Raw genomic sequence first — 27,516 nt, 5'->3', positions numbered from 1 at the left:
CTTTTCAACAAAAGTTCCTAAAGTCGTTTACATAGATATAAATAAATAAAATGGCTCCCTGTCCCCAAGGGGCTCACACTCCTAAAAAGAAACATAAGATAGACACCAGCAACAGCCACTGGGGGTGCTGTGCTGGAGAGGGATACTGAAGCATGGATAGCTTTACATGCTGTAGTATTATTTTTAAAGATGTAGTGCCATAGATTTTATCAGAACTCGAAGAGCAGTTGATAAAATGAGTTGTTTTGATGGACTCATTCTGTTTTGTATAGAAAATCCTATTCAAACAGTACTATCTTTTGGGGTATTAAACCTGAGGTGTTGCTAGGTTGCAAGGGAAATTTAAGAGAGTTTTAGCTGAGTCCTGAGATCTGTTTATGTGTGTGATTTTGCTACATGTTATTTCTGAAGGGCAAGCTAGAGTTTTGCAGAATTTTGCAGTAGTACATTAGATAAAATACTTGTCCCTATTTGTACGTAGATCATATGCACATTTATCATTGTTGCTATTTTAGTAGTAGCTTATTGCTGATATAACCCCAATTCATACAGCTCAATAGTCTTGTCCTAGATTTTTTCATAGTTTTCTAGAACGTCTTGGTCTTTCCACTAATATCCACTATATACACATTCAGTGTGCAACGTGCTCTGTCTAGAAGTGAATGTTTCCTCTGTTACTGATATATCATTCTTAAAGTATAACCAAATATTAAGGGTTGAAAACCTCGTTGAAGGCAGATATGTTAAGCCTGCCTACATATGTGAAATTCCCCTGTCTCAAACTAGAAATGTCTTAGAATAATGCCATCCACTAATTAATATGGCTATTTCCCCTTGTCAACAATAAGCAAAGCACTACCTTACCCAGTACTTAGTGTGCAAATGAACAATTTTTATGTTGAAGCAAACAAAATAACAGCACATGTGTGCAGCAATAAAAAAAGAAACATGCACATTTTTTAAAAAGGAACTGTCATTTTGAAATGTTGTTCAATGATTTTTTTTTAAAAAAACGATCAAGACTAGCCTAACTGCTGGGCAAACTAGGCAATTGCCATGGGTGCCAAGTGGGGAGGGGTGCCAGTGGCTTGGGTCACATGCTACTCATGCTGGTGCCCCCTGCAAACACTCATATGCACCTCCCATTGCTGAGGCAGGTGGGTGGCCAAGGAGACACTCCCCACCCCAACTGCTCACCCACTTGGTTGCCTCCTCCCTTTGCTCCTGCCACTGGCCTGCCCGATGAGTTATAATGATGTTGCCGCATCACACAACAATGTCATTATAGTGTGCACAGCCGGCCAACTGCCCAGAAGTAGCTGGCAGAGGCAATGAGGAGAGCAGGTGGGTAGGCCTGCCCACTTCTTCTCCTTGATGCCACCGTCCACCGCTGCTGCTGCCTACCTGCTGCAGCATGTAATGACATGGCTGCGTTGTGTGGTGGTGACACTCAGTGGCAGGTCGGCTGCGGCAGGAGCAGAGGCAGTGAGGAGAGCAAGTGGGCGGGCAATGAGGACAGCCCATCCGTTCTTCTGGCTGCCCGCTGGGAGGTGCCCACCCGCGTGGGCAAAGTCATCTGTAAGGTTTTGCTTTACGACTTAAATACTACAACAGCAGCACATATTTATATACTGCTTTTCAACAAAGGTTTCCAAACTTTTCCAAACAGTTTACATAGAGAAATAATAAGTAAACTAGCTGACCTGGCACAGAGCATCTTGACCCCTAGTTCTCCCTGTCTTTCTCCCCAGCCCCAGTCCCAGTCCCAGTTTGTTCTCCCTCAGCAGCCAGGCGGCCTGGCTGCCGCTTTTCCTTGCCACCACTTCTCCCCACCCGGCGGCCGGCCGGCCGGCCGGCCTGCCTGGCCACTACTTCTCTTCCCCACCTGCTCAGGCATCCTCTTGGCCAGCAGTTTCTTTCCATCCGTCCCCATCGCTAATCGGCAGCTGCTCGTGAACTCTCTAATCCTAACACATGAGTTTAGCGATGGGTACGCCTTAGAGAGAGAGAGAGAGAGAGAGGATGGATCCCTGTCCCCAAAGGGCTCATAATCTAAAAAGAAACATGATAGACACCAGCAACAGTTACTGGAGGTACTGTGTTAGGGGTGGACAGGGCCAGTTATTCTCTCTCGCTTAAATAAAGAGCATCACCATGTTAACAGATGACTCTTTGCCAAGTTATTTATTTCTTTATCAAATTTGTACACCACCCCAAACATTCATCTCCCCCATCAGTTAGGTTCCCCCTCCATCAGTTTTGGGGTATCTGATGTATATATTAGAGCCAGATTTATAGGAAATTTTATTAAATTAATTAGTTTAATTAATTTAGCTCCAGGATATTTGCCATCTATTTGAATGTTACTCGACTTGACAGCACACTTTACCTTTACCTAGAGAGAGGTTACATTTTACCTTAGATTTTCATTTTTCCATAATAAATTGCTCAAGCCACTGTGAGTTTTTTTTATGGCATTCAACAGTGAAAATGTAATGTGCATATCTCCTGAGACAATTGACTGGATCCATACTCTCTTTACACCATTAACAGCAAAACTCTGAAATCATCAGCCTTATCAGACATGGTATTACCTTAATAATAAGCCTTGTGTAAAATTGCATTGCTTGATTAAGTAATAAATTTGCCACAGGCTCTCCAGGGTTTTGCATCTTGATTTCTGTGTCTCTTCAGAGTGATGCAAAATTAAATCAACAGAGTGCACAGAGTTGAAGAGGAAAACTGCATCTACTAATGAGTTGCCTGTGTCTTTTTTTTGGTAGCTGCTGGATTTAAAAAGGGTTAACGAGGGTGCTCTGACAGAGGTACCTGTGCTGCTCCCACATATTGAAAGGGACTGCTGTCGATGAATGCTGTATTCACTCTCAGTTGTGGCAAGTAGCCCTTATCATTCTAGCCCTCTTTAGGCATTGCTAAAAGCATGGATGCTGAAGCACACAGGCAAGTCCTGTCACTCATGACATGCCCCATAGTCCCACCCCCATGCTGTTTACAAGTACAGCAATTGTATGTAGAGACATTCCTGGAGAGAGGTTCTCCTCATGATCTTGAACTCTGGATATCCTGGTATTCCCTGAGTACAGCATTTGTCTCTCTAGACCAACATTGTATTCATGGACATGGGGTGGGGGTGGGGAGAGCTAAGGAGCATATTGAAACAGGTTTGGGGCTTGCTGGTGCACTCTGTAGCTCCTGTAACTGGGTAGAACAACAGCTGAGGGCTTCTCTTATGCAATTGTATATGCTCAAGATTTTCCTTGTTAATTGATTTCCATCCCGTCCCATTTTAATCTACATTGACTGTTTCATTCTAGTGCAGTGGATGAATTGGGCACTGGTTGGTTTTATCTCTTACCTGTATGATTCACCCCTGCTCCTAGGACCTACCTATGCATGCCATCTGAAACAGTATTCCAAAGAGACTGCACACATCTGAATGTTTTGGGGTTAGATATAAAGTATATTTAAGGTTTATTTTGAACAGAGAACATTCCTTCTCATTATTGTGCTTTATTTGATGCAAAGTATTTAAATCTCTGATGTGTTCTAATTCCTCTGTACTTAATAAAGATATGTTCAATTTTGAGCACACGCAAAAGAATGATAAAGGCTACTGCTACAACTCAGAATGAACATACCGTTCATCTAAAGCATCACAGAGCATCCCTGCGGTTAAAAGGGGTACATAAATGCAAATTACCCTGAGTTGATAATTACAACCCATTTTTGGATGTGTTTTCAATCTAGGTTGCCTTTGTGCATAATGGCTGATAATTTGACATGTGTTTAGATCACTGGTGTGCATGTAGTGGGCTGTACAACCTTTCATCAGCACATACCACAAATACAAGCAATCTTGTGCCAGAGGTATGGGGTTTCTATCGTTACATAATCAATATATAATGTGCTATATCATTGAAACATGATGATAAATCAAAGAACAAAGTGAACGCATTTGAAAAGGATTGCTTGATGTATCTTCTATTTACTTTTTCTCCTTCTGTCCTAGATATTAGGGCAGTTGGACTTAAAAAAGGGATGTTCTTCAATCCGGATCCTTACTTAAAAATGTCCATTCTGCCTGGAAAGAAGAGCACATTCCCTACATTTGCCCACCATGGTCAGGAAAGACGGTCTACTATCATCAGTAACACAACTAATCCTATTTGGCATAGAGAAGTAAGGTTGGATTTTAAGAAACATTTCCATTGTTGGTGCAGTAGTGAGATGTTGGTACTTGTTCTGTGTGCTAAATTTTGTAGCTTATTTAAATTGACATCGGACTTGTGGAAGCCCCTTGTTCTGGTCAATTTATTGGAACCATGCAGCAGTCCTCGCAGTTCCTCTGACAGATGAATTTAGGATCTCCTCTCCTAACACCATGGTTTCCTGAAATGCCAATAACAATTTTTAATTGTAGCTTACCTTTTCTGCTGCTGTTTCTTTAGGAGATGCTGCTTTGAAAAGGGGTGATTTAGAACAGAGAAGTGGTGGGAGGAGGGAAAGGCTGATTAGTCTTCTCTGTAGACTTGGGCAATTTACTATTTCACAGTCTCAGTCTGAAAATTTATTTAATTTATTTAATTTATATACCTCTTGACTTCAAAGGCTCTAGGCAGTTCACGAAAATAAACACAGTTAAAACAAAATGAAACAAACGGTCCAAAAAAAACAACACAAAAACCCCCACACACAACAATTTAAAAATTTAAAACATTCAGAGATTACTAAAAGCCTGGCTGAAAAAAAATGTGTCTTAAGGGCTCTTTTGAAGGCTGGCAAAGATGTTAAAGCACAAATGTCTATTCGGAGTGCATTCCACAGCCTAGGAGTGACTGCAGGGAAGGCCCACTCCCAAGTCACCGCCAGACGAGCCGATGGCATTCGGAAATGGACCTCTCTCGAATATCTCAGTGTGCGGTGGGGATCATGCAAGAAAAAGCGTTCTCCTAGGTAACCCGGTCTTAAGCAGTTTAGGACTTTAACGGTAATCACTAGCACTTTGTATTTTGCTCTTAAACCTATTGGTAGCCAATACAATTGCTTTAAAACAGGTGTAATACGGGCTGTCCGAGACACCCCAAAGACCAATCTAGCTGCTACATTTTGAACCAACTGAAGTTTCCAAACTACATACAAAGGCAGCCCCACGTAGACTGCATTGCAGTAGCCAAGCCTGGTGGTTATCAGAGAGTGCACCACAGTTCTGAAATCACTGCCTTCAAGGATCTGACACAGCTGTCGTATCAACCAAAGTGGATAGAAAGTGCTCCTGGTCCTGACCTCAACCTGAGAAACCAGAGGGAGGCCTGGGTCCAAAAGCACTCCCAAGCTACGTAGCTGCTCCTTCGGGTGGAGTGCAGCCCCATCCAGAACAGGAAGATCTATTGCATCCCTCGAAGTACCCCTTACCATGAGTACCTCCATCTTGTTTGGATTCAGCTTCAAATTTATTTTCCATCATCCAGTCCATCTCTGCCTGTTGGCAGGCATTTAGTGGAGTTATGCCATTTCCTGATGATGATGTCATGGAGAAATAGATTTCGGTGTCATCGGCATATTGATAACACCCTGCTCCAAATCTCCTGATGACCTCACCCAGCTCCTGATGATCTCACCTTATTTATAATTTATCAAATGATAAATTATAAATAAAATGAGATGATAAACCCATCTTATAGTGATGGTGTTTATCTGAGTCTTAGGAGGGAGGTGGGCTATATGTTTAAATAAGCCATAGCAGAGAATCTCATAGCAAATAGGCAACTAACTTGGTGGCTATAGTTTTCTAAATAGTCGGCTGCAAAAGAGCTCAGAAGAATGGAAATTGTCTCAACTTTCTAAGCATAGATTAGATGTAGAAACTTGTTTGAAAAGACATGACTGCTAGAAACTAGTGATAATGTTGGTGTACCTTACTACTAGCTCAGTCCTATGCCCAACCAAATGTAGTCCAAGTAACTTCAGGAAATGACTCTGTGAATAAAGAAAAGCATTGGCAATTGGATATGTTAGTGTCTTGCACCTCTGTTTTTTGTGTTTCCATTTTACATTTTGTTTTGAATGGGAATGAATCCAGTCTGAGGAGGGACAGGGCTAGCTCCTAGGGATGGAGCTAAGTCCTAAGAGACAGCAAGGACCAAGATTTCCCTGGATCAGTATGCCTAACCTCTTACTTGAAAGGAAACCCTTTTGTTTTTCCTTCCTTACCTTGTCTAGCTCTTGCTACTAGCATATCTGTGCATAAGCCCCCGGTTAAGGATAAGATAAACTGGGTAAGTAAATGACCATGTCCACTGAGAATTGCAGGGTTCTTCTGACTCTTGCTGTTTATTTCAAGGCAAGAACTCCTTTAGTAACATAATTTAATAGTCTGTGTATGTGTGTGGATTTGTGGGGGGGCGGGGGGCAAGATCCAGGTAAGTTGTCCATGAAGTAACATAGTAAAATCTGTAAAATTTATCTTGTACAAAGTGTTCTATGTAGGCACTGTGTAGATATTTACAGAATCCATGCCTAAGAGAGGACCTTGTTGGAAAGCCTTTTGCATTTTTCTGCAGCCAAAAGAACAATGCTGTAGAGTTCCATATGCTTCTCTCTGCACAGCATTTATGGAATACTGAGTTGGGACCATTCATATTTATATATCCACATAAAAATAATTTCTGTGATGCTGCTGAACAAATCAGGGTTGCTGTATTTGCTGCTTATTGCTTGTCATCAATACCCACTTTATGGTTGTGATATAAAACATTCCTTTTCCTTTTCTTTTATTTTGCAGAAATATTCTTTTGTAGCACTTCTAACGGATGTCCTGGAAATCGAAATCAAAGATAAATTTGCAAAGAGTCGGCCTATCATCAAGCGCTTTCTTGGAAAGCTAACCATACCAGTACAAAGACTGTTGGAAAGACATGCAATAGGGTAAACAAATATGGTTTCACTGTTCATTTTAAATTGGTCAGGAGGGAAAGGAAGATGACCTTTCTTGGTAACACCCTATAAGAAATTGCTTTATGATGAGTTAAGTCCTTTGGAATCTGATATTTCATTTCAAAGTCTAAATTCCTCTCTTGCATACACTGTCACTCTTTCTCTCAGTATCTCCATGTATTTTGTTTACAACAACTTACAATTTTTTTCATTGTATTAAAATGTTGAGTTGTAAGGCACAGGTTCATACAGTAGTGTGCAAATTTATTTAGAACATTTTTGGTCTTGTTTCTTATACAGTTCAAATACTTGGAGCTGTTATTTTACTAATAAGAAAGATGCAACTGATTTTGCTGGAGTTTAAGACAACACTGATGCTCCCTGCCCACTGTAAATATTTATGAACCATTTGTTATCTTTATCTTGTATTCTTTAACCCAGGCCTGCACAACATAAGGCCCGGGTGGGGGTGGGGGTGGGGGGGGCGATTGGCCCGCAGATACTATTTTACTGGCCCCCAGGTATCCTTCAGCAACACAGGTGCTGGAAACTGCCTTATAGCCTCATCCTGTGCATGCTTTCTCAGAAATATGCTCCATGCACAGAAATGTGCCCAATGAGGCTTACTCCCATGTAAGCATGCCTAGCATTGCAGCCTGAAAGCAACAACAATTTAGGGAGAGGAGAGGACATGGCATTTGTTTGGGGCTAGCATGTACTCTAGGGGCCCCACTGATTGAGCAGGGACATGACCAATTCTCTGGACACTATCCTTGGTTTAAACTATGGGTCCATTGACAGAGGGAATAGATCCACAAGTAACTAATAATATTTTTAATTTTAATGTAATAATGTGCTAAAAAATTGACCTCGGCCCCTGCACGCCAAGTTGTGGATGGTTCCGGCCCACCAGGGCATTGGAGTTGTGCAGCTCTGCTTTAACCAATGATTTTGTAAAGTTCACTTGGTTCTCCCATAACTGGCAGTGAAGGGTAGTGAACTAATACATCTTAACTGATGTCAGATGTTTAATCTACAATAAGAGACTCGTTGACTTTCTAGTCAAGAAGTCTGATGGTGCAAGATGCAAATATATGAAAATGTGCTATAAATGGTTGGAAATGATTGTATGTTAAAATTTAGTGTACCAGATATGTGCACTTCATGTAGAAAACATACACTTATGGGGAAAGAGAACATAGAACTTCTGAGAGTTCTATATACTTGTACTACAGAACATGAAATACATGACATATAGTGTCTTGAAAGACCAGTCTTACCAGCATTCACATATGCGAACACATTGGCCACAGTGCAGCCGACTGTTAAGTGTGTTCAAGTTTCATTGAGGGCTTCCAGATAACAGCTTCTTCAGCAGCCATACCACCAACACAGGAAGGACCTCAAAGAAGTACTTTCTAGCAGTGATTTGGTGCTATAGAGTTTGGTGTTGCTCGTGCTATTCCTGCTACTTGATACTAGCAGTATTCACCAGAAGGAACAGCCCAGTCTCTGTACGGCTTATGGGTGGCCAGGCACAGTGGTTTGGTATGCTTGACAAAAACAGTTCAATCGGGAAACACCCTCATACTCCCAGAACGTGTTATGCAGCTTCTGGATTGTGTCCAGTAGCGCCATTACACTAGGCATTTTATCCATGATTTGCACAGAATAGCTTTCATTGACAACTATACAGGAGACATTCCTGATGGATGGGGCCCAACAGGTGCAGACCAGATCTGTTGAAACCAATATGACTTTTGCTTTTTAGTTTCAACTGGATGTAGATTGTTCTTATCGGGAATACCTTATCTTTTGCACACACTTGCCCTGTAGAGCCTGACCCAGAGCATTCTGAAATCCATGGGACACTCTCAGTTGACTGTAATAGGCATCCAAACAGGTTGATAATATACAATAAAAAAATTAATGCCTGTCCTCAGTTCTGTCAAGTTTCTAGTTCATCACAGTGTTGTCATGCTCTTGCATGACTATCAAGAATAAAATCAGCTTGTAAACAATTGGCCTCCTTTTTCACAGATTTCCCCACCAAAATAACACGTTGCATAAATGGAGAAAGACACATTCAGTTTGAAAGCAATTGTCAGCTTTTTCCAAGGTGGTGTTGATGCAGGTAAGAAAAATACATTGCAGATTTGCCAAGATATAGATCAGGCTATGTGGGCTGTGCTTGGCCCACCAAAGGAGAGTCCCATTGGGCTGGTTGTGTTAACATGTTCTAAAACTTGTAAAATTCTTCTTCAAAAATGGGTCAGCATCTCAAGAGTCAAAAAATATGAGTAACAATTAAGATTCCTAGGAAAGGCGGATTTAAAAATAAAGTATCTTTGTAATTATGAGAGTTGCTTTTTAAAGCTATTTGATTTCAGTCTGAAATTCAATAAATTGTGATACATTAGTCTAATAGATGTTTTTAATAAATTTGCACACTGCTGGATGCTAGAAAATCATCATTACAGTCTAAGCAAGTTTTGACATATTGCTTAATTGCTCATCTGCTTCTTTTTTTTTAAAGACCTAAATTTTTCATCTTCTCCCTTTCCTGTAGTTAAGTTGTTGATTAGAATATCAAAAGCTACTCTGGGTAACGTGGCATAATTCTCAAATTCTCATGAGTTAGACTTGGTGAGATTTCACCCTAAGGCTGATGTTTTCTTTGGAGCTAGATGGAAAGCGATCCGTGGATATCCACAAACAGGACACTTCCATCAAGTATCTAAGAATTAGGGCTAGCTTACAGGTAATAGATGCCATCTGGGGGTCACTTTGAATTGCTTAATGTGGTAGTGGTTTTTGACAAACAACTGCAAATGTCCTAGAAAGAGAGGTTTGTGGCAGCCCAGAGAAAATTGCTCTCAGTTAATGTACAAGAGCTACGTACTATGCAGTGGCACCAGCCTCCATTTGATGGCAAAAATATACCCATCCCAGTATTCATGCACGCCATATTTATGGACTGGGAAGGACTTAAATGATCATAAGAACAGCCTTGCTGGATCAAGCCCAAGGCCTATCTAGTCCAGCATCCTGTTTCCCACAGCAGCCTACCAGATACCCTGGGAAGCCACAGAATGAGGAGATTAAGTTATCTCCTAGCATTGCTCTCTTGCAACAAGCATTGAACCTGGAGGTAGCCATAGCCATCAAGACTAGTAGGCGTAGTAGACCCAGTCCTTCATGAATTTGTCTGAGCCTCTTTTAAAACCATCCAAACTGGTGGCTATCACCCCATCCTATGGCAAAGAATTCCATAGATTAATTATGTGCTCTGTGAAAAAGTGCTTCCTTTTGTAGGTTCTAAATTTCCTGGGTTGAACCCTGGTTCTGGTGTTGTGAGAAAGGGAGAAACTTTTCTGCCTATCCATTCTCTTCACACCATGCATAATTTTATAAACCTCCATCATATCTTCCCTTAGTTGCCTTTTTTCTAAACTGAAAAGTCCGATATGTTGAATAGGGATGTGCAGAACATTCTGAGGTTGGAATGTTTGAACTCAAAACAGGCCATTGCAAGTGTTCTGTTCCAAAATGGAACATTCTCCAAATGAAGGGGTTGTTCTGTTGAAACAACCAGCTCAACCAGTTTTTCTGATGGAATGTTCTGGGCATTTCCATGGAACGCAAATGTCTGGAACATTTTGTTGGCACAATAGGTGAAGTCGGTTGTTCCGACGGAACGAGGCCTTCATTTGAAGGGTGTTCCATTTTGGAACGGAACACTCACAATGGCCCATTTTGAGTGAGAACTTTCTGAGCTTAGAACATTCTGCACATCCCTACTGATGTATCCTTGCCTCATAAGGAAGGTACTCTGAGCCCCTGATCACCGTGGTTGCCCTCTGCACCTTTTCTACTTCTATATAGATGTGATGATCAAAACTGTACACAGTGCTCCAAATGTGGCTGCACCATCGATTTATATAAAGGCATCATAATTTTAACAGTTTTATTTTTAATCCCCTTCCTAATGATCCCTAGCATGGAATTTGCCTTTTTCACAGCTGCTGCACTTTGATCAATTAAATCAAATTGATCAATTAAAGTGATGGAAGTTTTCCAGCCTGACAGCCACATACTTCACCGAGGTTTGCATATAAATTTATGTTTGGGGAGGCTCCATTTTTAATGCTTAGGGGAGGTTCCCTGGCAAAGTTTGAGAAACCTGCTTTAGAGAATCATATCAAGTCCAGAAAGACTTCTTGAATGGTTAGATACAGTATTTCACTAGGTCAAACAGAACTGCTTAATGTTTTTTCAGAAATTAACCCTAAAGTTTGAGTTAAATAAATGCTGAAGTATTTCCCTTTCCCTGAAAATCACTAGAGGCCACGCACGTGGTTAAATCTGTAAATACATGAGACTTGTTGAATTCAGACTTCAAAAGTAAACAACGATGTTACATTTAGCCAAGGGAAATAATAGTTTTGCTAGAGCCACTAGGGGGCAGAACATTTCCACATACTTGCATCATCTGAATTTTTTAAAAACGTAAAGAATAATTGGAAGTTAAAGGAAGAGCACAATAGATTTCTCCATTATCTTGCTGTCATGGCTGTACAGTTTTTGTCCTGTGCTGCTTCATATTGATTTACTTTGGATATCCCCCACCCACCCCCATGTTGCTTTTCCCACTCATAAGAACCCGAGATGTTAAAACTTGCACTGCACCACCATTCTTAGGAGTGAACATTATGGGCACAAAAGTGGCTTGTGTGGAGCATGAAATGCTCACTGAACCTTTGCAATTTCACTGACCCTTGCAAGCTCACTTTTCATGACTGTTCACCCCTGCCACTTCCGTGGATGCTGCTTTGGTAACATTTTATTTTTTCTTTTCTTTCTGGAAACAAATCTTACTGCTGTTTACATGATCAATCAGTCAGGGATAACATAGCTAGCATTCTTACGTCGTCCTGTAAAGTAGCTAGTTAGACCAAATGAAGCCTTTGGATTACTCACAATCTAACTGGTGGGTGAAGTGAGAACACATCAGCCCATTGCTGAGGCCATTAGACTGGCACAATCCCTGCCTTGCCATGCTCAGGCAGTGAAACCTCCAGTCCAGTGTGGCAAGAGAGGTGTCCCAATTCATTGATGGAGATTTATGTGTGGAAGCATGCTTCCCTGCACCTAACACTTGCCAGATCAGGGAACTACAGTTTAAATTAGATGTACATCCTGAGGTTGAATGCCATCTGCCCACACTGCATTATTTTCAGTGGGTTTCCTATCTGGATAAACAGCCACATCTGAATGTGTATCCCATTGAAATAAGTGCAGTGCAGACAGTGGCTGGCATTCTGACCGCATTGTGCACACAGCTGCTGCGTTCCAGACTAAAGCAATGCGGGTGGGGGCAATGTTAGCTGATCTCTTCCTTCTTCTGAAGGGTTCTGTGCCACCTGAACACAGAAAACTGTACAGCTCTCAGGGACATATTTATGGGTGACTGCAGAGAGAAGACAAAATTGCACCTGCCCACATGGCTTTAGTCTGGAATGCAGCAACTGCATGCATGTTTCTTTTGCTGCATGCACATTGTGTTGGCCAGTCTCCCCATCAGATGTGCATTTGGATACACATCGAGTTTATGTTACTGTTCCTGGTCCAATACATGAGATGCTATTTCCATACCCTACCCTCATTCAACAAAGAAGCTTCCTAGGTAAGTTCCTGGGCCAGTCACTTATCTCTCAGCCTAATCTACCTCGTAAGCTTGTTATGATCATAAAACTACTAATGTTCACTGCCCTGAACTCCTTGGAGGATACACAGGATAAATAAATAAATTCTTCTTAGCTGAATCAGGACACCTGTCTTGCCATGCTGTACTGGTAGCTTTGTGGACTCACAGCACAGCTAGATGGTGAGCTCAACCAACTGGCCTGTTTGCTTCAGGATTTCCTCTTTCCCCTGTGAACATTTCTATGCTCTTTCACATGCCCCAACATTGCTAAAAGAGATGGAGCATGGTGGTTGGTGTTTTTTTCCTGCCTTGCACCACTTGGCACAGCTCCAGTTGAAACATTTAGAAAGTACAGAAAAGATAAGAGAGAACTGATATTTTGTTCCCCTTTGCAGAGATCAAATTCTCAGCTATAACCTTGGCAGAAGGCTTCCAGCTGACCACGTAAGTGGCTATCTCCAGTTCAAAGTAGAGATTACATCTTCTATTCATGAAGGTGAGATTTTACAACTATATGAGTTCTTGCTGTTGGGTGGAAGAATGTCATGAGGGCTGATACATTCTTAACAAGAGTCTTGTCCAACATACCCATTATTTCTGATTCTAGCCTGCCCTATTTCTGGCACTTATTGAATGCGAACATAAGAGATGTGTTGCTATCCAAAAAAGATGTGTCGCTATCCAAATCGGCATAGGCAAGCAAAAGATGAGAGGAAAATGAGAGAGAATCTGAAACTGACCTCCATTCTCTCTCCCTAATACAGTATTCAGGTCACCATTTTAACCTTCTTTTTATGGCAAAACAATCCTTTAACATCCTACTGACTCTGGTCTTCCAAACGCCTACAAAGATTGTATGCACAGGGCGTTAAATATTTCCTTTTAGAATATCATCTTCCTTCTTGAGAATATAGGCAGTTGGTTCTGATCATGTTCATATTTTTAAAAATAAATTCTTCCCATGTCAAAGGCTGTTATTATTCCCAGCTCCCATTTTATATAATGCTCCCAAATTTTATGATCTCTGGTTTCCCAAGAACAAATTGAATGAAACTTAGGTCTTTGCCCCAAATTTACTATCTGAAATTTGGCAGGGTGTATGTGTTTTCTGGTACACTCAGGCACCTAAGACCTTGATGATGCTTTATAAATAAATCAAATTTAACCAAACTACATACATTATTATACAGTACATTAATACCATTTTACTTTTTCCTTAATTTTAGATCCATATGCATTCAAAGTTTACCTGCTGCTTGTTTAATGCTATATAAAATCTCAGTTTGTAATAAAAAGTCAAGTTGATATGGAGCCTTCACTCTGTTTTATAGGCTGTGCAGTACACTGTGTCCAGAGTTTCTGACTTTCCTGCTTTTCTGGCAGTTCTTATTTACATTTTGAAAAGGCTCACACCTATATCAATGAGTAATTATGGAATATACCTGACTTAACATACAAGAGCATGTGTTTTAGAAAAGTGGCTGTTAACTTTCCTTGTTGTGCTGGTGTAATATCCTCGTTATTTTAGGATATTGGTGAAGAGTTGATTATGATTGATCGGAGCATTCTAAGGCACTTGTAATCTGGAAGGGGGAGGTTACTAAAACTGGGTGACGTGAAGTCAGTGAAGAGAGTGACTTCACTCTCAGAGAGTGGAGAGTCACTTAGAGTCTGTGAGGGAAGAGTGGTTAGTCAGAATAAGGAGAAAGAGTAACAGAGAATAAAGAAGAAGACTAGAGTTGTTTATAGTTTATAGTTGTTTATAGATTTACTGTTGGTTATGAATATAACGTCTGTTTATTGCTAGTCCCTCAGTAATTATTGACAGGTTCAGCGAAAACTATTGTGCTGCTTCCATTAGTGTGAAGTGAAATGTCTACCTGAAACTACTATTTACAGGTCATGTCACTAGAAGTGACTTAGAAAGAACTGACAGCCTACAGGAATTTACACAGTACATGTATTTCATAAGCTAAAATGGTCCTATGAAAGGAAGCGCCAGTGATTGTAAGTGCTCCATGTATAATTTGATCAGTTGTTGTTTTACATTCCCCCACTAAACTGGAAGAATGCCAATTAGATTAATAACCCATATTGATTGACTTGGAATGCATTAAAATTTCTCAGGTTGAGGCAGTGGCTAGGAGTGCATTTTATCAGCCTTGGCTGATTCACCAGCTACGTCCATTTCTGGAGATAAACTACCATAAAACAATGTTGCATATGCTGGTAACATCTAGGCTTGACTACTGCAGTATGCTCTATGTTGGGCTGCCTTTGTACGCAGTTTGGAAACTGCAGTTAGTACACAGTGCAGCAGCCAGATTGATCTCCGGGGTTGCCCAAAGAGATCATATTCCATCTGTTTAAAAAGAACTATACTGGCTGCCAATAAATTTCTGGGCAAAATACAATGTGCTGGTCTTTACCTATTAAGCCCTAAATGGCTTGGATCCAAGGTATTTAAGAGAGCACCTTCTTCTTCATCAATCCCACTGCCTGCTAAGATCATCTGGGGAGGTCCGATTGTGGTTGCCACCGGCTCGATTGGTGGTGACTCGAATCCGGGCCTTTTCTAGAGTTGCCCCGGGACTCTGGAACACGCTTCTTAACGAAATTAGTTTCCCCTTCTCTGAATGTTTTTAAGAAGGACCTAAAAACATACCTGTTTAGTCAGGCTTTTAGTTTATAGTTTCAAAGCTTTGGTTTTACAGTTTTTATTGTATTTTAAATTGTTTTAATTATGTTAATGTTTTAATGCTTCTATATTGTGAACCGCCCAGGGACTTTTTTGTATGGGGTGGTATATAAAGGTACCAAATAAATAAATAAATGAATGAATGAATAAAATAAAATAAAATAAAATAAAATAAAACAATAAAATGCTCACTCAAACCAGATGCCATAAAGAAACATATACATTCTGCTGATTCAGTTTTAAACCCCCAAAGCCAGCCCAGAGAGTTAGGTCATCGATGGTCTCTGCAAGGTGCTCAGGTTTGCACTGTGGTAAGCATCCTGTGTTTGTAATTCTTATATTGCCATCTAGAGCAGGGATTCTCAACTTTGGGCCCCCAGATGTTCTTGGACTTCAGCTCCCATCAACCCCAACCAAAGGCCACTGGTGCTGAGGATAATGGGAATTGAAGTCCAACAACATCTGGGGATCCAACATTGAGAATCCCTGATCTAGAGAGATTAAGATTTTCAGTTTTATGTTCAGTTGTACAGACAAGTCTGAGTAGTCTGTCATTTGATTTTTCATTGTAGATGCTTCACCAGAAACAGTGGGAACCCTGCTGGGAGTAAACTCTGTAAATGGAGACTTGGGGAGCCCTTCTGATGATGAGGATGTACCCGCAGGTCATCATGATACACCTCCAGTTTGCTCAAATGGCCCAGTCCTTGAGGAATCAGTTTGCGATGCAATCCCAAGGCATTCTCTGAGGACTAGTACAACTCTGGAAACAGATCAGGATGATTTGACATCTGGAGCTTCAAGGGCATCACCTCCCAGAGGCCGCCAGGACTCACTGAATGACTACCTGGATGCAATAGAACAAAACAGTCATTCTAGACCTGGAACTTCTGCTTGCAATGAGCGTGGTGTTGGAGCATCCCCCAAATTAAGGAGCAGTTTCCCTACTGATACCAGACTTAATGCTATGCTTCACATTGACTCTGATGAAGAGGAGCATGAATACCACCAAGGTTTGGGGTTCCAAGCATCATTGGAGGATGATGGTGGGTTAGTCATGCTAAATGGTTCTTCAAGGAATGCTGAAAGCAGTTTCTTAAATGGTTCGTCAAGTCAGATAACACAAAGCCAGGATTTAGAGGAAAATGGGAGAGCACCAGATGTAGATATTTCCTTGCAAACTTCTGATAGCCAGCAGGAGACTGATAGCCCGCAGGGGCCTCCAGAATCAGAGTTGACAGGAAGAGAAGCTGAAGGTCATCAAGATTCTCAGGATGATGGGCCAGTTGATCCAGTTGGTAATGAAATTTGTTTGCCAGAGGAAGCAGAGCAGCCAGCCACTGGTGCGGATTCTGGAGCTTCTGGGTGTGCTCCTGAAGACAGAAGAGTCGTTAGGGAAGCTGAATTGATTGACCAGGGATCAGAACCTTCTCAGGTTTCATCGGAAACTGAGCAGAGTGACCCTGCTCGTACAGAAAGTGTTAGTGAATCGAGTACTAGGCCAGAAGGAGAAAGTGATGTAGAAGGGGCAGATGGATCATGCAATGAAGGTGCAACTCCGCGACTCTCCTCCATTGATACACGGTGCTCTTCCTTTGAAAGCACCCGATTTTCTGAGACTCCAGCCTTTTCTTCCCAGGAGGAGGAAGAGGGAGCTTGTGCTGCAGATCCTGCCAACAGTGAGACTGCCACAGAAGCCCAGGACATTTTGTGCACTCAGGCCTCTTTGCCAGCAATACAGATACCAAGCACTCTAGAGGAGGGGCAGTTGAATGAAACAGGTGGGATACATGATGGTGATGAGGCTGAAGAAATCTGGCAAAGGAGGCAGAGTCTTCAGGCTGCAGCTGCAAGCAGCCATTCTCAAGAAGAGGCTGGAGGAGCTCAGGCGGCTTGTGAGGGAGCTGCTTCACAGGTTGATGGAGCTAGTGAAGGTAATGATTGTAAAAGAGGGTTGTACTGGTCAAGTGTCCTCACCAGGTGTAACTCTGATTGGGGGAGTCTGTATGTATCTTTCTTTCAGAGCTAATTGTGATAGATTCAGTTTGCATTGGAAAATAGTCACTTGTCTTGAGTGCATAAGATACAGTCTGAATGAAAAATACATCATCCAGTAGGATCAACAAAGCTTTTTGAGGACACACTCAGCCTCCATGTGCATATATAATGTTAACCACTCATCATAGGAACACACACTTCCACTTTTCTATCAGATAATAATCATTTGATTACATATTTAGACAAAAAGGTAGATAGGTGTTGTTGTGTGTGTGTCTGTGTCTGTGTATGTGTGTGTGTGTGTCTGTGTGTGAGAGAGAGAGAGAGAAGCACTCATGTTATGTGATTAGCAATGCATTCATCTTCGAATTTTCAAAGCCAAGTTTTATGAATATGAGAATAGCAGCATAGTTGATTTTAATAATAATTGAAAGAGAGTTGACAGTATATTGTACTTTAAATCTGTATTATCTGTGTATAAAGTATATTGTACTTTAAATCTGTAAATATGTAGCTGGGCCAGGCACTTAGCATCTCCACCTCTAGTTCTCCCCCTTGCCACACACACACACCCCGGCGCTCCTATCCACGGTGCTCCTGATGCCTGGCCATCTTTCCTTTTGGCCAGTAGGCAGGCTGGAGAGGGAGTGCACTGCTCTCTCCACCACCCGTTGGCAGCCAGCCAGCCACTGCCTTCAACCCGGCGGTCAGGCCATCCTTCCTCTTTGTCTGTCAGGCGGGCCGGAGAGGGAGTATGACGTCCTCTCCACCGCCCATCCGCCGCAGTAGTTTTCTCGCCTGCCGCCTTCCTTCTTGTTCCGCCCCCCCGCCCCACCTTTCACTGCTGTTTTCTCTGCCTGGCGGCGGTCCCGCCATTCTTTCCCTGCCAGCCAGCCAGCTGCCACTGCCATTTTCTTCCCCCTGCCCATACCTGTCGCTATCTGGCAGCTGCTTGTGAACTCTCACGAGAGGTGCTACGCATGGGATTAGCAACGGGTATGCCTTATAGAAATATATATATAAATTATGTGTTCTGTGGTATTTGAGAGAAATAAGGCACAACCATTCGTAAAGAAAAATGCCTTTATTTGGAACAAATTGTCATTAGAGTTAGAATTTCCTTTGGCAGATTTGAAGTGAGACAATGTAACTACTAATGAAAAACGTAACTAAATAGCTTGTTTGTGTCCCCCCCGCCCTAGGTTCCCAAGCCAATGGTCATCAAGCTCTGAGAACCCTTCCCTCAGTTCGTCAGGACGTTAGTCGCTATCAGAGAGTGGATGAGGCCCTGCCACCAAGTGAGGAACTTCTCTATATTAATTCCAAGGATTCAGGGTACATATCACTGAAAGAATGCAGTGGCAGCACAAGTTCCCTGTAGACTCATAGACTTGAAGGGGACTTGTGGGCCATCTAGCCCAACTTCCTGTTCAGTGCAGGAAATCCAGTTCTATAGAATCCCCAACAGATGGCTGTCCAGCCTCTGCTTGAAGACCTCCAGCGAGGGAGCCCAACACTCCTCTAGGTAATTGGTTCCATTGTCAAACTGCTCTTTTTGTTAAGAAGTTTCTCCCAGCATTCAACCAAAATCTACCCTTCTTTAATGTAAGCACATTAGATCTAGTTCTGCCCCTCTGGGGCAGCAGATAATTCTTTTTTCCTTTTTCTGTGTGACAGCCCTTCAAATATTTGAAGAGTGCTATCCTGTTCCAGCCTCAGTCTTCTCGTCTCCCAGGCTAAATATACCCATTTCCTCCAGTCTTTCTTCACAGGGCTGACTTTCCAGATCCCTGACCATGTTTGTTGCCCCCCCGCCCCTCGGCCCCACTTTTTGCAGTTTCGTCATATTGTTGACTCAGGTTCAGCTTGTGAGCAACTGCAGTTCTAAGATCCTTTTCACATGCACTATTGCCATGCACAGGTATCCGCAACATGATACCTGTGCATTTGATGTATGTGTTTATTTTAGCTTAGGTGTGGAAATCTGCATTTCTATCTGTTCATTGCATTTTGTTAGTTTCAGCCCAGTTTCTGTCAAGGTCATTTTTCACCCATTCTGTCAAGGTCATTTTTAGTTTTATTTCTATCTTCTGAGTTGTTAGCTTTTTCTCCCAGTTGTATGCCATCTGTAGATCTGATGAAGATTCCCTCCACCTCTTCACCTAAGCTGCTGATAAAAAAGGGACTGGGTTTAGGGAGGAGCCCTGTGTTACAGGAAGCCCTATGGTGCCTTCATCAAAACCTTCCTCCAGTTTGATGAAGAGGCACTGATTTCCCACGAAGTTGTGAATTATTTGATGGTATCATCGTCTAGCCTGATTTGACAAGGTTGCTAACCTATCATAGTGAACTTGGTCAAATGCTTTGTTGAAATCAAGATAGATTACATCCACAGAATCCCCACAATCCACTAAATTAGTAATCCAATCAAAACAAGAGATGAGCTTAACCCGACAGGATTTATTCTTGACGAATTCCATATTGGCTTTCACTGATAGTTATCAAGGTGCTTACAGACTGAATGCTTTATCCCACCCCCCCACCAGTATCCTCCCTAGTATCAGTTGATCAGTCTGTAGTTTCCTAGATCCTTCTTTTATCCCCTTTTTGCAGACTGTATGATTGGAATACTTTAGTGATTGAAGTATACTAGTGTGCCACAAGTGAACTGCTAGTCTGCTATGTGAAATAAAATAATTAAGTTCCCTTTGAGCCCAGAGTACACACCAAATGAGAAAGTGTCCTGTGTGTCTGGAGGCTAGGCCAGAACTATCAATCTTCATTGGGTATGAGTAATTTTGCTGAGCCACTGCACTGGCTGTGAAGCAAAGAAACCTGCCAGTTTGTCATGTACACACTAAAAAATAAAGATTTGGGGGACTAAATGAAGTACTTTTCCAATTTTAATAATCAAAAAGAGATGCCTCAGCTGGTTCCTCAGCTATCAGAAAGTTGGGCAAAAATGCTCTAAAATATTGAATTGCTTATGCTTTGCAATGTTTCTTTAACTTAGATTGGGAAGCACGCATTGACAGTCATGGGAGGATATTCTATGTGGACCATGTAAACAGAACAACAACATGGCAGCGGCCCACAGCTCCTCCAGCCTCACAGATTCTCCAGCGTTCCAACTCAATACAGCAAATGGAGCAGCTGAATCGTCGGTGAGAATTAGTCTATTTGGATATTATATCTGCAGTACTTAGGAACTACTGTGCAATATCCAAATCAGAAAATGGTTGTCTTGTAAAAGATGCAACTTTTAGAATTAAGCCAATGTAAAAAATATTTGTCTGGCCCAGAAATATGATACTTAGAGATGGTTCTCATTCTACAAATAAACATGAAAGTTGTGCTAGAGGTATGCATTAATGTTGAGCTTTGAATACCAGTATTCAGAGTAACATCAGGAAAGGGTATCACCTTCATTTCCTGCTTGTGGGGTTCCCAGAGTTGGTCACTGTGAGAAAACAGGATAGTGGACTTCAGTTGGATCCAGCAGGAGGATTCTTGTGTTCTAAGCTGAACTAGGGCAGGCGCGGAGTTTCATAAACACTTCATGGCCATAGAAGTGTTTCCAGCATTTTTAGCCATTTTGTGAGGAGGGTGGTTAGGCTTGAAAGTGTTAATATTAACTTGAAAATGTTAATAAATAAATTTCCAGAGATTTTTAAATTTAAGTGTTTTGCACTTAACTAGTAAAAATCAAGTGGTTAGCTGATTTCACAGTTTATTCTCCAGGCCTGCTCAACTTAGGCCCCCCAGCTGTTTTTGAACTACAGCTCCCATAATCCCCAGTCACAGTGGCCAGTACCCATGGATTATGGGAACTGTAGGCCAACGTCTGCAGGAGGGCCAAAGTTGAGCAGCCCTGCCACTCAGTAACAGTGTTTTGGATATGTGAGGTCATTCTCACAAGGAGGTCGTTCTCACAATCAGCCCTACCCTGGTAAGGGAGCTGTAGCCCAGATATGGCTGGTTCTGAGAACAACTGGGATCTTGTATATACAGATATCCTGGTGATCTTGTATCTGGGCTAAAGGTGAAGTAGGAGGGCACTCCTACCTCACCGCCTGGTCATGTGGATGCTCAGCCTGCCACCAGTCCAAGCTTCCATAGAGTTGGGCGGAAGGAGCAGCCCAGCAGTGGGGAATCCCCCAATGCATTGCACTCCTCGCATGGTGCATTGTGGGATATGAGAGGATGCAGAATGCTTTCTCTCTGTCCCATCGCCACTCTGGGAACACTCATGCGCCGGTCATGCGGGTGCATGGCAGAGCCCAGGAGCTGCAAAGATTGTGTGGGGGAAGGTAGTGTCCTGCCTTCCTCCCAGCCCTGGTGAAAATGATCGTGTAAACGACCTTAAGGTGTCTCATATATTTTTTGTATGCTGTGACATAATACCAGTGTTGGACCTTCAGGTATCAAAGTATTCGCCGCACAATGACTAATGAAAGACCAGAAGAGCACCCAAATGCCATGGATGGAGCTGGAGAGGATGCTGACTTCCATAACCCTAATGCAGGTTAGACCAGTTCCCCTTTTGTCTTTTTAAATAAATTTGATTGACTACTGGTTTTTGTAATTGTTGCAGAAATGGAACTGAACCTTTATATATACAACAATTAGTGCTCTTCTTGCAATGAAGCTGTTCATGAACTGCCCGTGTGGCTTGCTTTTGCTGCTCATTAGTGGGGAAATTGATTATCTGCCACCCACTGACATAAAGAGTTTTTTATTTTACACTTTTTATAAGTTTCATGGAAAATAGTTTTGTATTTTGATGAATTTCAAAAGGAAAAAAATGTGAAAAGCATCAAAATGTGCTTTTCTCAGGCCATTCAGTGATAAAATTGATTTGTGGTAGGTTCAAGTTAGGCAAAAGGAAATGCTTCTTTACTCAAAGTGTAATTGAGTTCTGAGATTCACTGCCACAAAGTTGTGATGGCCTCTGGCTTGGATAATGTTTTTTAAAAAGAAAGAATGATGAGAAAAATCCTGCATAATCTTGCTCTTATATTAAAACATGTAATTTTACATATTTGTGTGGCAAATTTGAGCACTTTTACCAAGAACATCCAAAAAAGTTTCAAAGCAGTATGTTAAAAATAGGCTTGCCTATTAAGTGAACATCTTCTGTAGCAGGTGGGAGAGGGGGTGAGGGAAGTATGCAAGGTCAAAAGTATAAAAGCATGCCTAGCCACAGTGAAGAACATAATATTTAATTCTAGATTTTCATCTCTATGCTTCTTTGTGTAACAATAAATGTAAGCAGAAAAATATTTGCTTTTTCCCATAGTGGTCAGTCTAGGTGATGCTACATTCTAAAGGGGTGCAATTTGATTCGAGGTTGAGTCTATTCGGGTTGGATCAGGGGTAATTCATGGATTTGACCCCAAATCATATCACCCTCAAAATAGAGGGCCTGACTGAGTTGAAGCTAATCACCCCCAATTCGACCCAAATCGATTTGGGTATTTCAAACTCCCCCCCCGCCCCCGGAAGAGCTGGTCTACCTATTGGGTTTGGTGGGTAGACCAGCCCTCCCCTCCGGACTTGGCTCATCTGCCCGCTTCGGAAGACTGGCCTACTGATAGACCAATCCTCTGAGGCAGGCGAATGCACCTGGAGTCTGGAGTGAAGGGCTGGTCTATCCGCCAACCCCAATTGGTAAACCAGCTCTCCCAGGGTTTGAGCAAAACGGGCCTCAAAATGGTGCTCGAATCACCCAAATCTATTTGGGTTATTTGAGAGTGATTCATTGAGACAGACAGCCAAGACAGCGAACATTTATTTGTTCTCAACAAATAAATTCGATAGTTCTGCTATTTGATTCTACCTCAAATCGAAGTGCAGAATTTGATTTGTGCATACCCCTACTACATTCTTTCTTTTCCCTCAAGCAAGGAATCTGCTATATTCTTTATTTTCTTTCCAGCAAGAATTCACTTATCTATCAGCATCTTCCCATTTTTAAGACAATAATGTTCCAGGAATAATAATGAGCATAGCCCTATATATTATACTTTCAGACATGTTAAAAATAGACATGAAGTACAAGAAAAGAATAAAAATCTGCAACATCAGGAGTGAGCATTATGATCTAATTGCCATCTTTTGTTCATCTGAATCTCTAACTTAATTTTAAGAAAAGTTAAAAACCCTACCTTGTAGTTGACAATTTATAACAATTAGTACTAATGAGAACATAATCTATAACAAGCATAAGAGGGCTTTCCCCCCCTTTTTTCCTATGACACTGATATCTCTTTACCAATTGTGTGTGTGTTTGTGTGTACTAGATTTCCGAAGAGAGAATGTGCTGCCTCATTCTACCTCCAGATCCAGGCTTACTTTACTTCTACAATCTCCCCCTGTGAAATTCCTTATCAGCCCTGAGTTTTTCACAGTGCTGCATTCTAACCCTGTGAGTACAGCATACACAAATCAATATGAATTTGTAGAACTCTATGTAGGTATTCAATGGGCATCATGTATTTACATTTTAATACCATTCTTGTGCATATTAGAATAAGAATTCTAAAACCTATCCTTTTTGTAGTACTGTCACAATTGTGAAAAAAAATGATTAAATTGTAATTGTTCTTTTGATTTTCTGTGCTGTAAAAAAAAAATTTAAAAGGGAAAACCATGATCAGTTGCTGAGTGGATGAGTCCTGTGTACAGCAACACATGCACATCCTGCTGATTGTAAACTTGCAAATGTTCTCAGGGGAGAGCAACAGTCAGCTGGTAGGATATATGGAACCATGCAGTAGACAAGAGATATTGTCTACTCTTGAAGCCCAGTCTCATATGTGCTAGAACACTGGAGTAAAGATTTATTTATTTCTTCTTCTTCTCCCTCTCCCTGTAGAGTGCCTACCGCATGTTTACAAACAATACGTGTCTGAAGCACATGATCACCAAAGTCCGACGGGATACCCACCATTTTGAGCGCTACCAGCATAACCGAGATTTGGTGGGCTTTCTGAATATGTTTGCCAACAAACAGCTGGAGTTGCCAAGGGGATGGGAAATGAAGCATGATCATCAGGGAAAGGTAACAAATATAGAGAAGTAACTTGGAAAATTAGCATAAAGTTGGTTCAGTTTACCTTAATCTAAATGTTGATAGAGATGGCTGCTTGGAAAAGCACTTTTCCTCCAGCAAAACAGGAAAAAGATCTTGTTAGTATTTTTTACCAGTCCATTTACATATCGGAAAACGATACAACTTGTCAGAGATGGAGGGGGGATTGGCAGGATGAAATTGGCACGACTGTCTCTATAGAAGGAGCAGTAGAGAAGGACATGCACCGTGGTTTCAACCTGTCCAGTGTTGCAAGGGCATAGTCTCTTCACGATTGCGGTCTTTCTCAACCTGTCTTCCAATAAAGCAGAGGGGAGGCATGACATCAGGCAAGGGTGAAGGCCCTCTGACGGTTTGGGATTTCCATTTGGGCCAAATAGGTGGCGGGGGAGACAAGGTACCAGAATCTTTCTGAAATAAGGAAGTTTGGAGCCCCAGCTAAGTCAGTTTGGCGCTCTATGTCCACTATCTTCTGTTTGGTTGCTGGTTTTTGCCTGATCATGGCCCATAGCGATTAGAAGATGGGTGGGGAGAACCCAATATTTTAGTCCAAATGGTCCGCTTCCAGTAGGATTGGAATTTATCCTGCAGTGTCAGGGGTCAGACCCTGAGGGTTGAAGGATAGTTTAAGCCAGTAGATGAGGATGGCGATCCACATTCTGGCCTCCACCTTCATCATGCCCATTTCCAGTTGCAGGGTGGTGTTTGAGACCACCGTGCCTGGAGTATAGGAAGCCATAAGATCAAACAGGTCATCAGTCTCAAATATCTGGGGGTGGTCTTACATGCATCTGGCTCAAGAAAGGCCCACAGTGTCTATATCACCCTCACTGCACAGAGGAGTAGGGGTGTGCACAGAACCGCCACACTGCGGTCCGGCACTGGGGTGGGGGGTCGCTTTAAGAGCGGCAGGAGGGTTTACTTACCCCTCCCACCGCTTTCCCGCTTGGTGCCGTAAGTAGTAGTGTAATTGGGGCGGCAGGATAGCTCCCTGTCGCCCCTTCCCCACTGCGGCTCTGCAGAGCTCGGCAAAGCTCCCAATTTTGCCGAGCTTTGCAGAGCCGCAGCGGGGAAGGGGCGGCAGGGAGGGATCCTGCCGCCCCAATTACACTACTACTTACGACGCCAAGCGGGAAAGCGGTGGGATGGGTAAGTAAACCCTCCCGCCGCTCTTAAAGTGACCCCCCACCCCCAATCCGGACCACCCAGGTCCGGACTGGTCCGGAGGCCATTTCAATGGTCCGGGCCCATCCCTACAGAGGAGCTCCTCTGCCATTCTAAAATTTATCCAAACAAGAGGGGGCCAGTATATCTCCACAGCACTCAAATTCTTTGAAACCAAACCACTGACCCAACTCCTCTACGTTGCCCAATTGGGCCCCCACTCCCTCCTTTACCCCACTGGAATGGGTGCAGTCTAAATTTTTGAGAGTGATGCATCTGAAGGGCCTACGAAGAAGTTTGATTGGCTGTTGGTTCCAAGAGCTCTGGTGTCATCTTACGCATAGAGATGGAGTTAGATGCGAGGGTTGGGTCTGGACGGGAATTACTGTTGACACGTTTGGCCAAGCTTTTAAGCCCCTTGTTGATTCTGTGCAATGAATAGATCAAAAGCCACCTTAAACTGTCAACATTATCTGTTATTGAGACATCCTAGTATTGTTATTAAGTACTCTGCTGAGATAAGACTTGCTCCACTGAGGTGGTGAGTGATGAAGTCGAGTGGGGGGCGAGGTGGCTGGGAGTCATAGGGGATCTTCTCCGGTCGGCCCTTTGCAAGAGTTTGATTTAGAGCTGTTCAAAATCTAAATGAACAGTTTGATTTAGAGTTGTTTTCTGAGGAACATTCTCCTTGGGGGATGGGGAGTGGGTCTCCGTGCCCAAAGCCATAAATCTATTCTTCGTGGGAAGTGTACTCATGAGTCTCAATGTTGCCGTCTCTGTGAGAGGAAGATAGGAATCAATGAACATTTGATTTCCTGATTTTTGGTTCCCTGTCGCATCTTATTGATGAACTCCATTGTCACTAGCCAGGCTGTTACAGGTTCTTTTTCTGTCCATGAAAGTCATAATTTATTTGATAGGGTAGTGCCCAGGGTGTGTGGTGAATTTGGAATTGGAGCAGGAGCAGCTGCTTACACCCTCTGACGAGACTATAGCCAATCCTCCTTCAAGTTCATCAGTGGAGGAGACTCGCTCCTACCATGTCCAAGTTGCCGAAATGGCTAAAGCTTTGGGACTGGAGTTAAAGACACCAACGCCGGAAGTCAAAGACCCAGTTTATGATTCTGTTGCATCTACTTGGGCTGCACAGACTGCTGCCTGTCTTGTCTAATTCAGCAAAGTTCTGTTGGGATGCACCAGACATGATTTTTCTACATTTACTTCTAAGATCCTCGATTGTATCCAGGAGGACTCTTGCTCTTCTTTTTTAAACACCCCCCTCCTAACTTGGTGGTGGTGGTGGACTGTGCTCTTAGTGGCAAGTTGGGCAAAACTCATTCTGCCCCAGTTTATAAGGAGGGTTGAAAGTTGGATTGATGGGGAAATGATTCTATTCCTCTTCATGTTCAGCCCTGAAGATCTCTAACTACATATGAATACGACGGATATTTATATAACACTTTTCAACAAAAGTTCCCAAAGCAGTTTACAAGCAATTTAAACAAGCAAACAAATAAATACATAAATAAAACGGCTCCCTGTCCCCAAAGGGCTCACAATCTAAAAAAGAAACATAAGATAGACACCAGCAACAACCACTAGAGGGATGTTGTGCTGGGGATGGATAGGGCAAGTTGTTCTCTGCCTGCTAAATAAAGAGAATCACCACTTTTAAAAGATGCCTCTTTGCTCAGATAGCAGGGGTAGGCATAGCTTGTATTGCAAATTTCATTACTCTGTTTGGGATGATCTAAAATATTATTTAAAATATGGCCCTGCTGAGTTCCGCAACAAGTTTCAAGCTGTTATTACTTCGGATTGCCACACCTGGCTGTGGTCCACATCGCTACAAGATGAGATGAAAGACAAAATAGAGAACCTGCCTTTTGAAGGTGATGGCTG

At 42.3% G+C, this 27,516-nt stretch overlaps 1 protein-coding gene across 7 annotated transcripts in view; it reads left to right on the top strand.

Annotated features, from left to right (window-relative positions):
- HECW2 (HECT, C2 and WW domain containing E3 ubiquitin protein ligase 2) overlaps positions 1 to 27,516 on the top strand; it is a 259,192-nt gene that overhangs the window by 144,816 nt on the left and 86,860 nt on the right. For 6 of the 7 annotated variants that reach the window (XM_053283122.1, XM_053283118.1, XM_053283119.1 and 3 more), the window contains 9 exons: positions 4,031 to 4,200; positions 6,803 to 6,945; positions 13,057 to 13,157; positions 15,932 to 17,293; positions 18,560 to 18,655; positions 20,371 to 20,521; positions 21,779 to 21,882; positions 23,660 to 23,784; positions 24,235 to 24,420. In XM_053283122.1, coding sequence (XP_053139097.1) covers positions 4,031 to 4,200; positions 6,803 to 6,945; positions 13,057 to 13,157; positions 15,932 to 17,293; positions 18,560 to 18,655; positions 20,371 to 20,521; positions 21,779 to 21,882; positions 23,660 to 23,784; positions 24,235 to 24,420 — 2,438 coding nt within the window. The remainder of the gene's footprint in view (positions 1 to 4,030; positions 4,201 to 6,802; positions 6,946 to 13,056; positions 13,158 to 15,931; positions 17,294 to 18,559; positions 18,656 to 20,370; positions 20,522 to 21,778; positions 21,883 to 23,659; positions 23,785 to 24,234; positions 24,421 to 27,516) is intronic. The other variant, XM_053283121.1, reaches the window with a different exon arrangement.

This window comes from Hemicordylus capensis, chromosome 1 (assembly GCF_027244095.1).
Source record: "Hemicordylus capensis ecotype Gifberg chromosome 1, rHemCap1.1.pri, whole genome shotgun sequence".
NCBI lineage: Eukaryota > Metazoa > Chordata > Lepidosauria > Squamata > Cordylidae > Hemicordylus > Hemicordylus capensis.
Note: the sequence above shows the minus strand (reverse complement) of the source record. Positions and strands in the feature narration are given on the sequence as shown.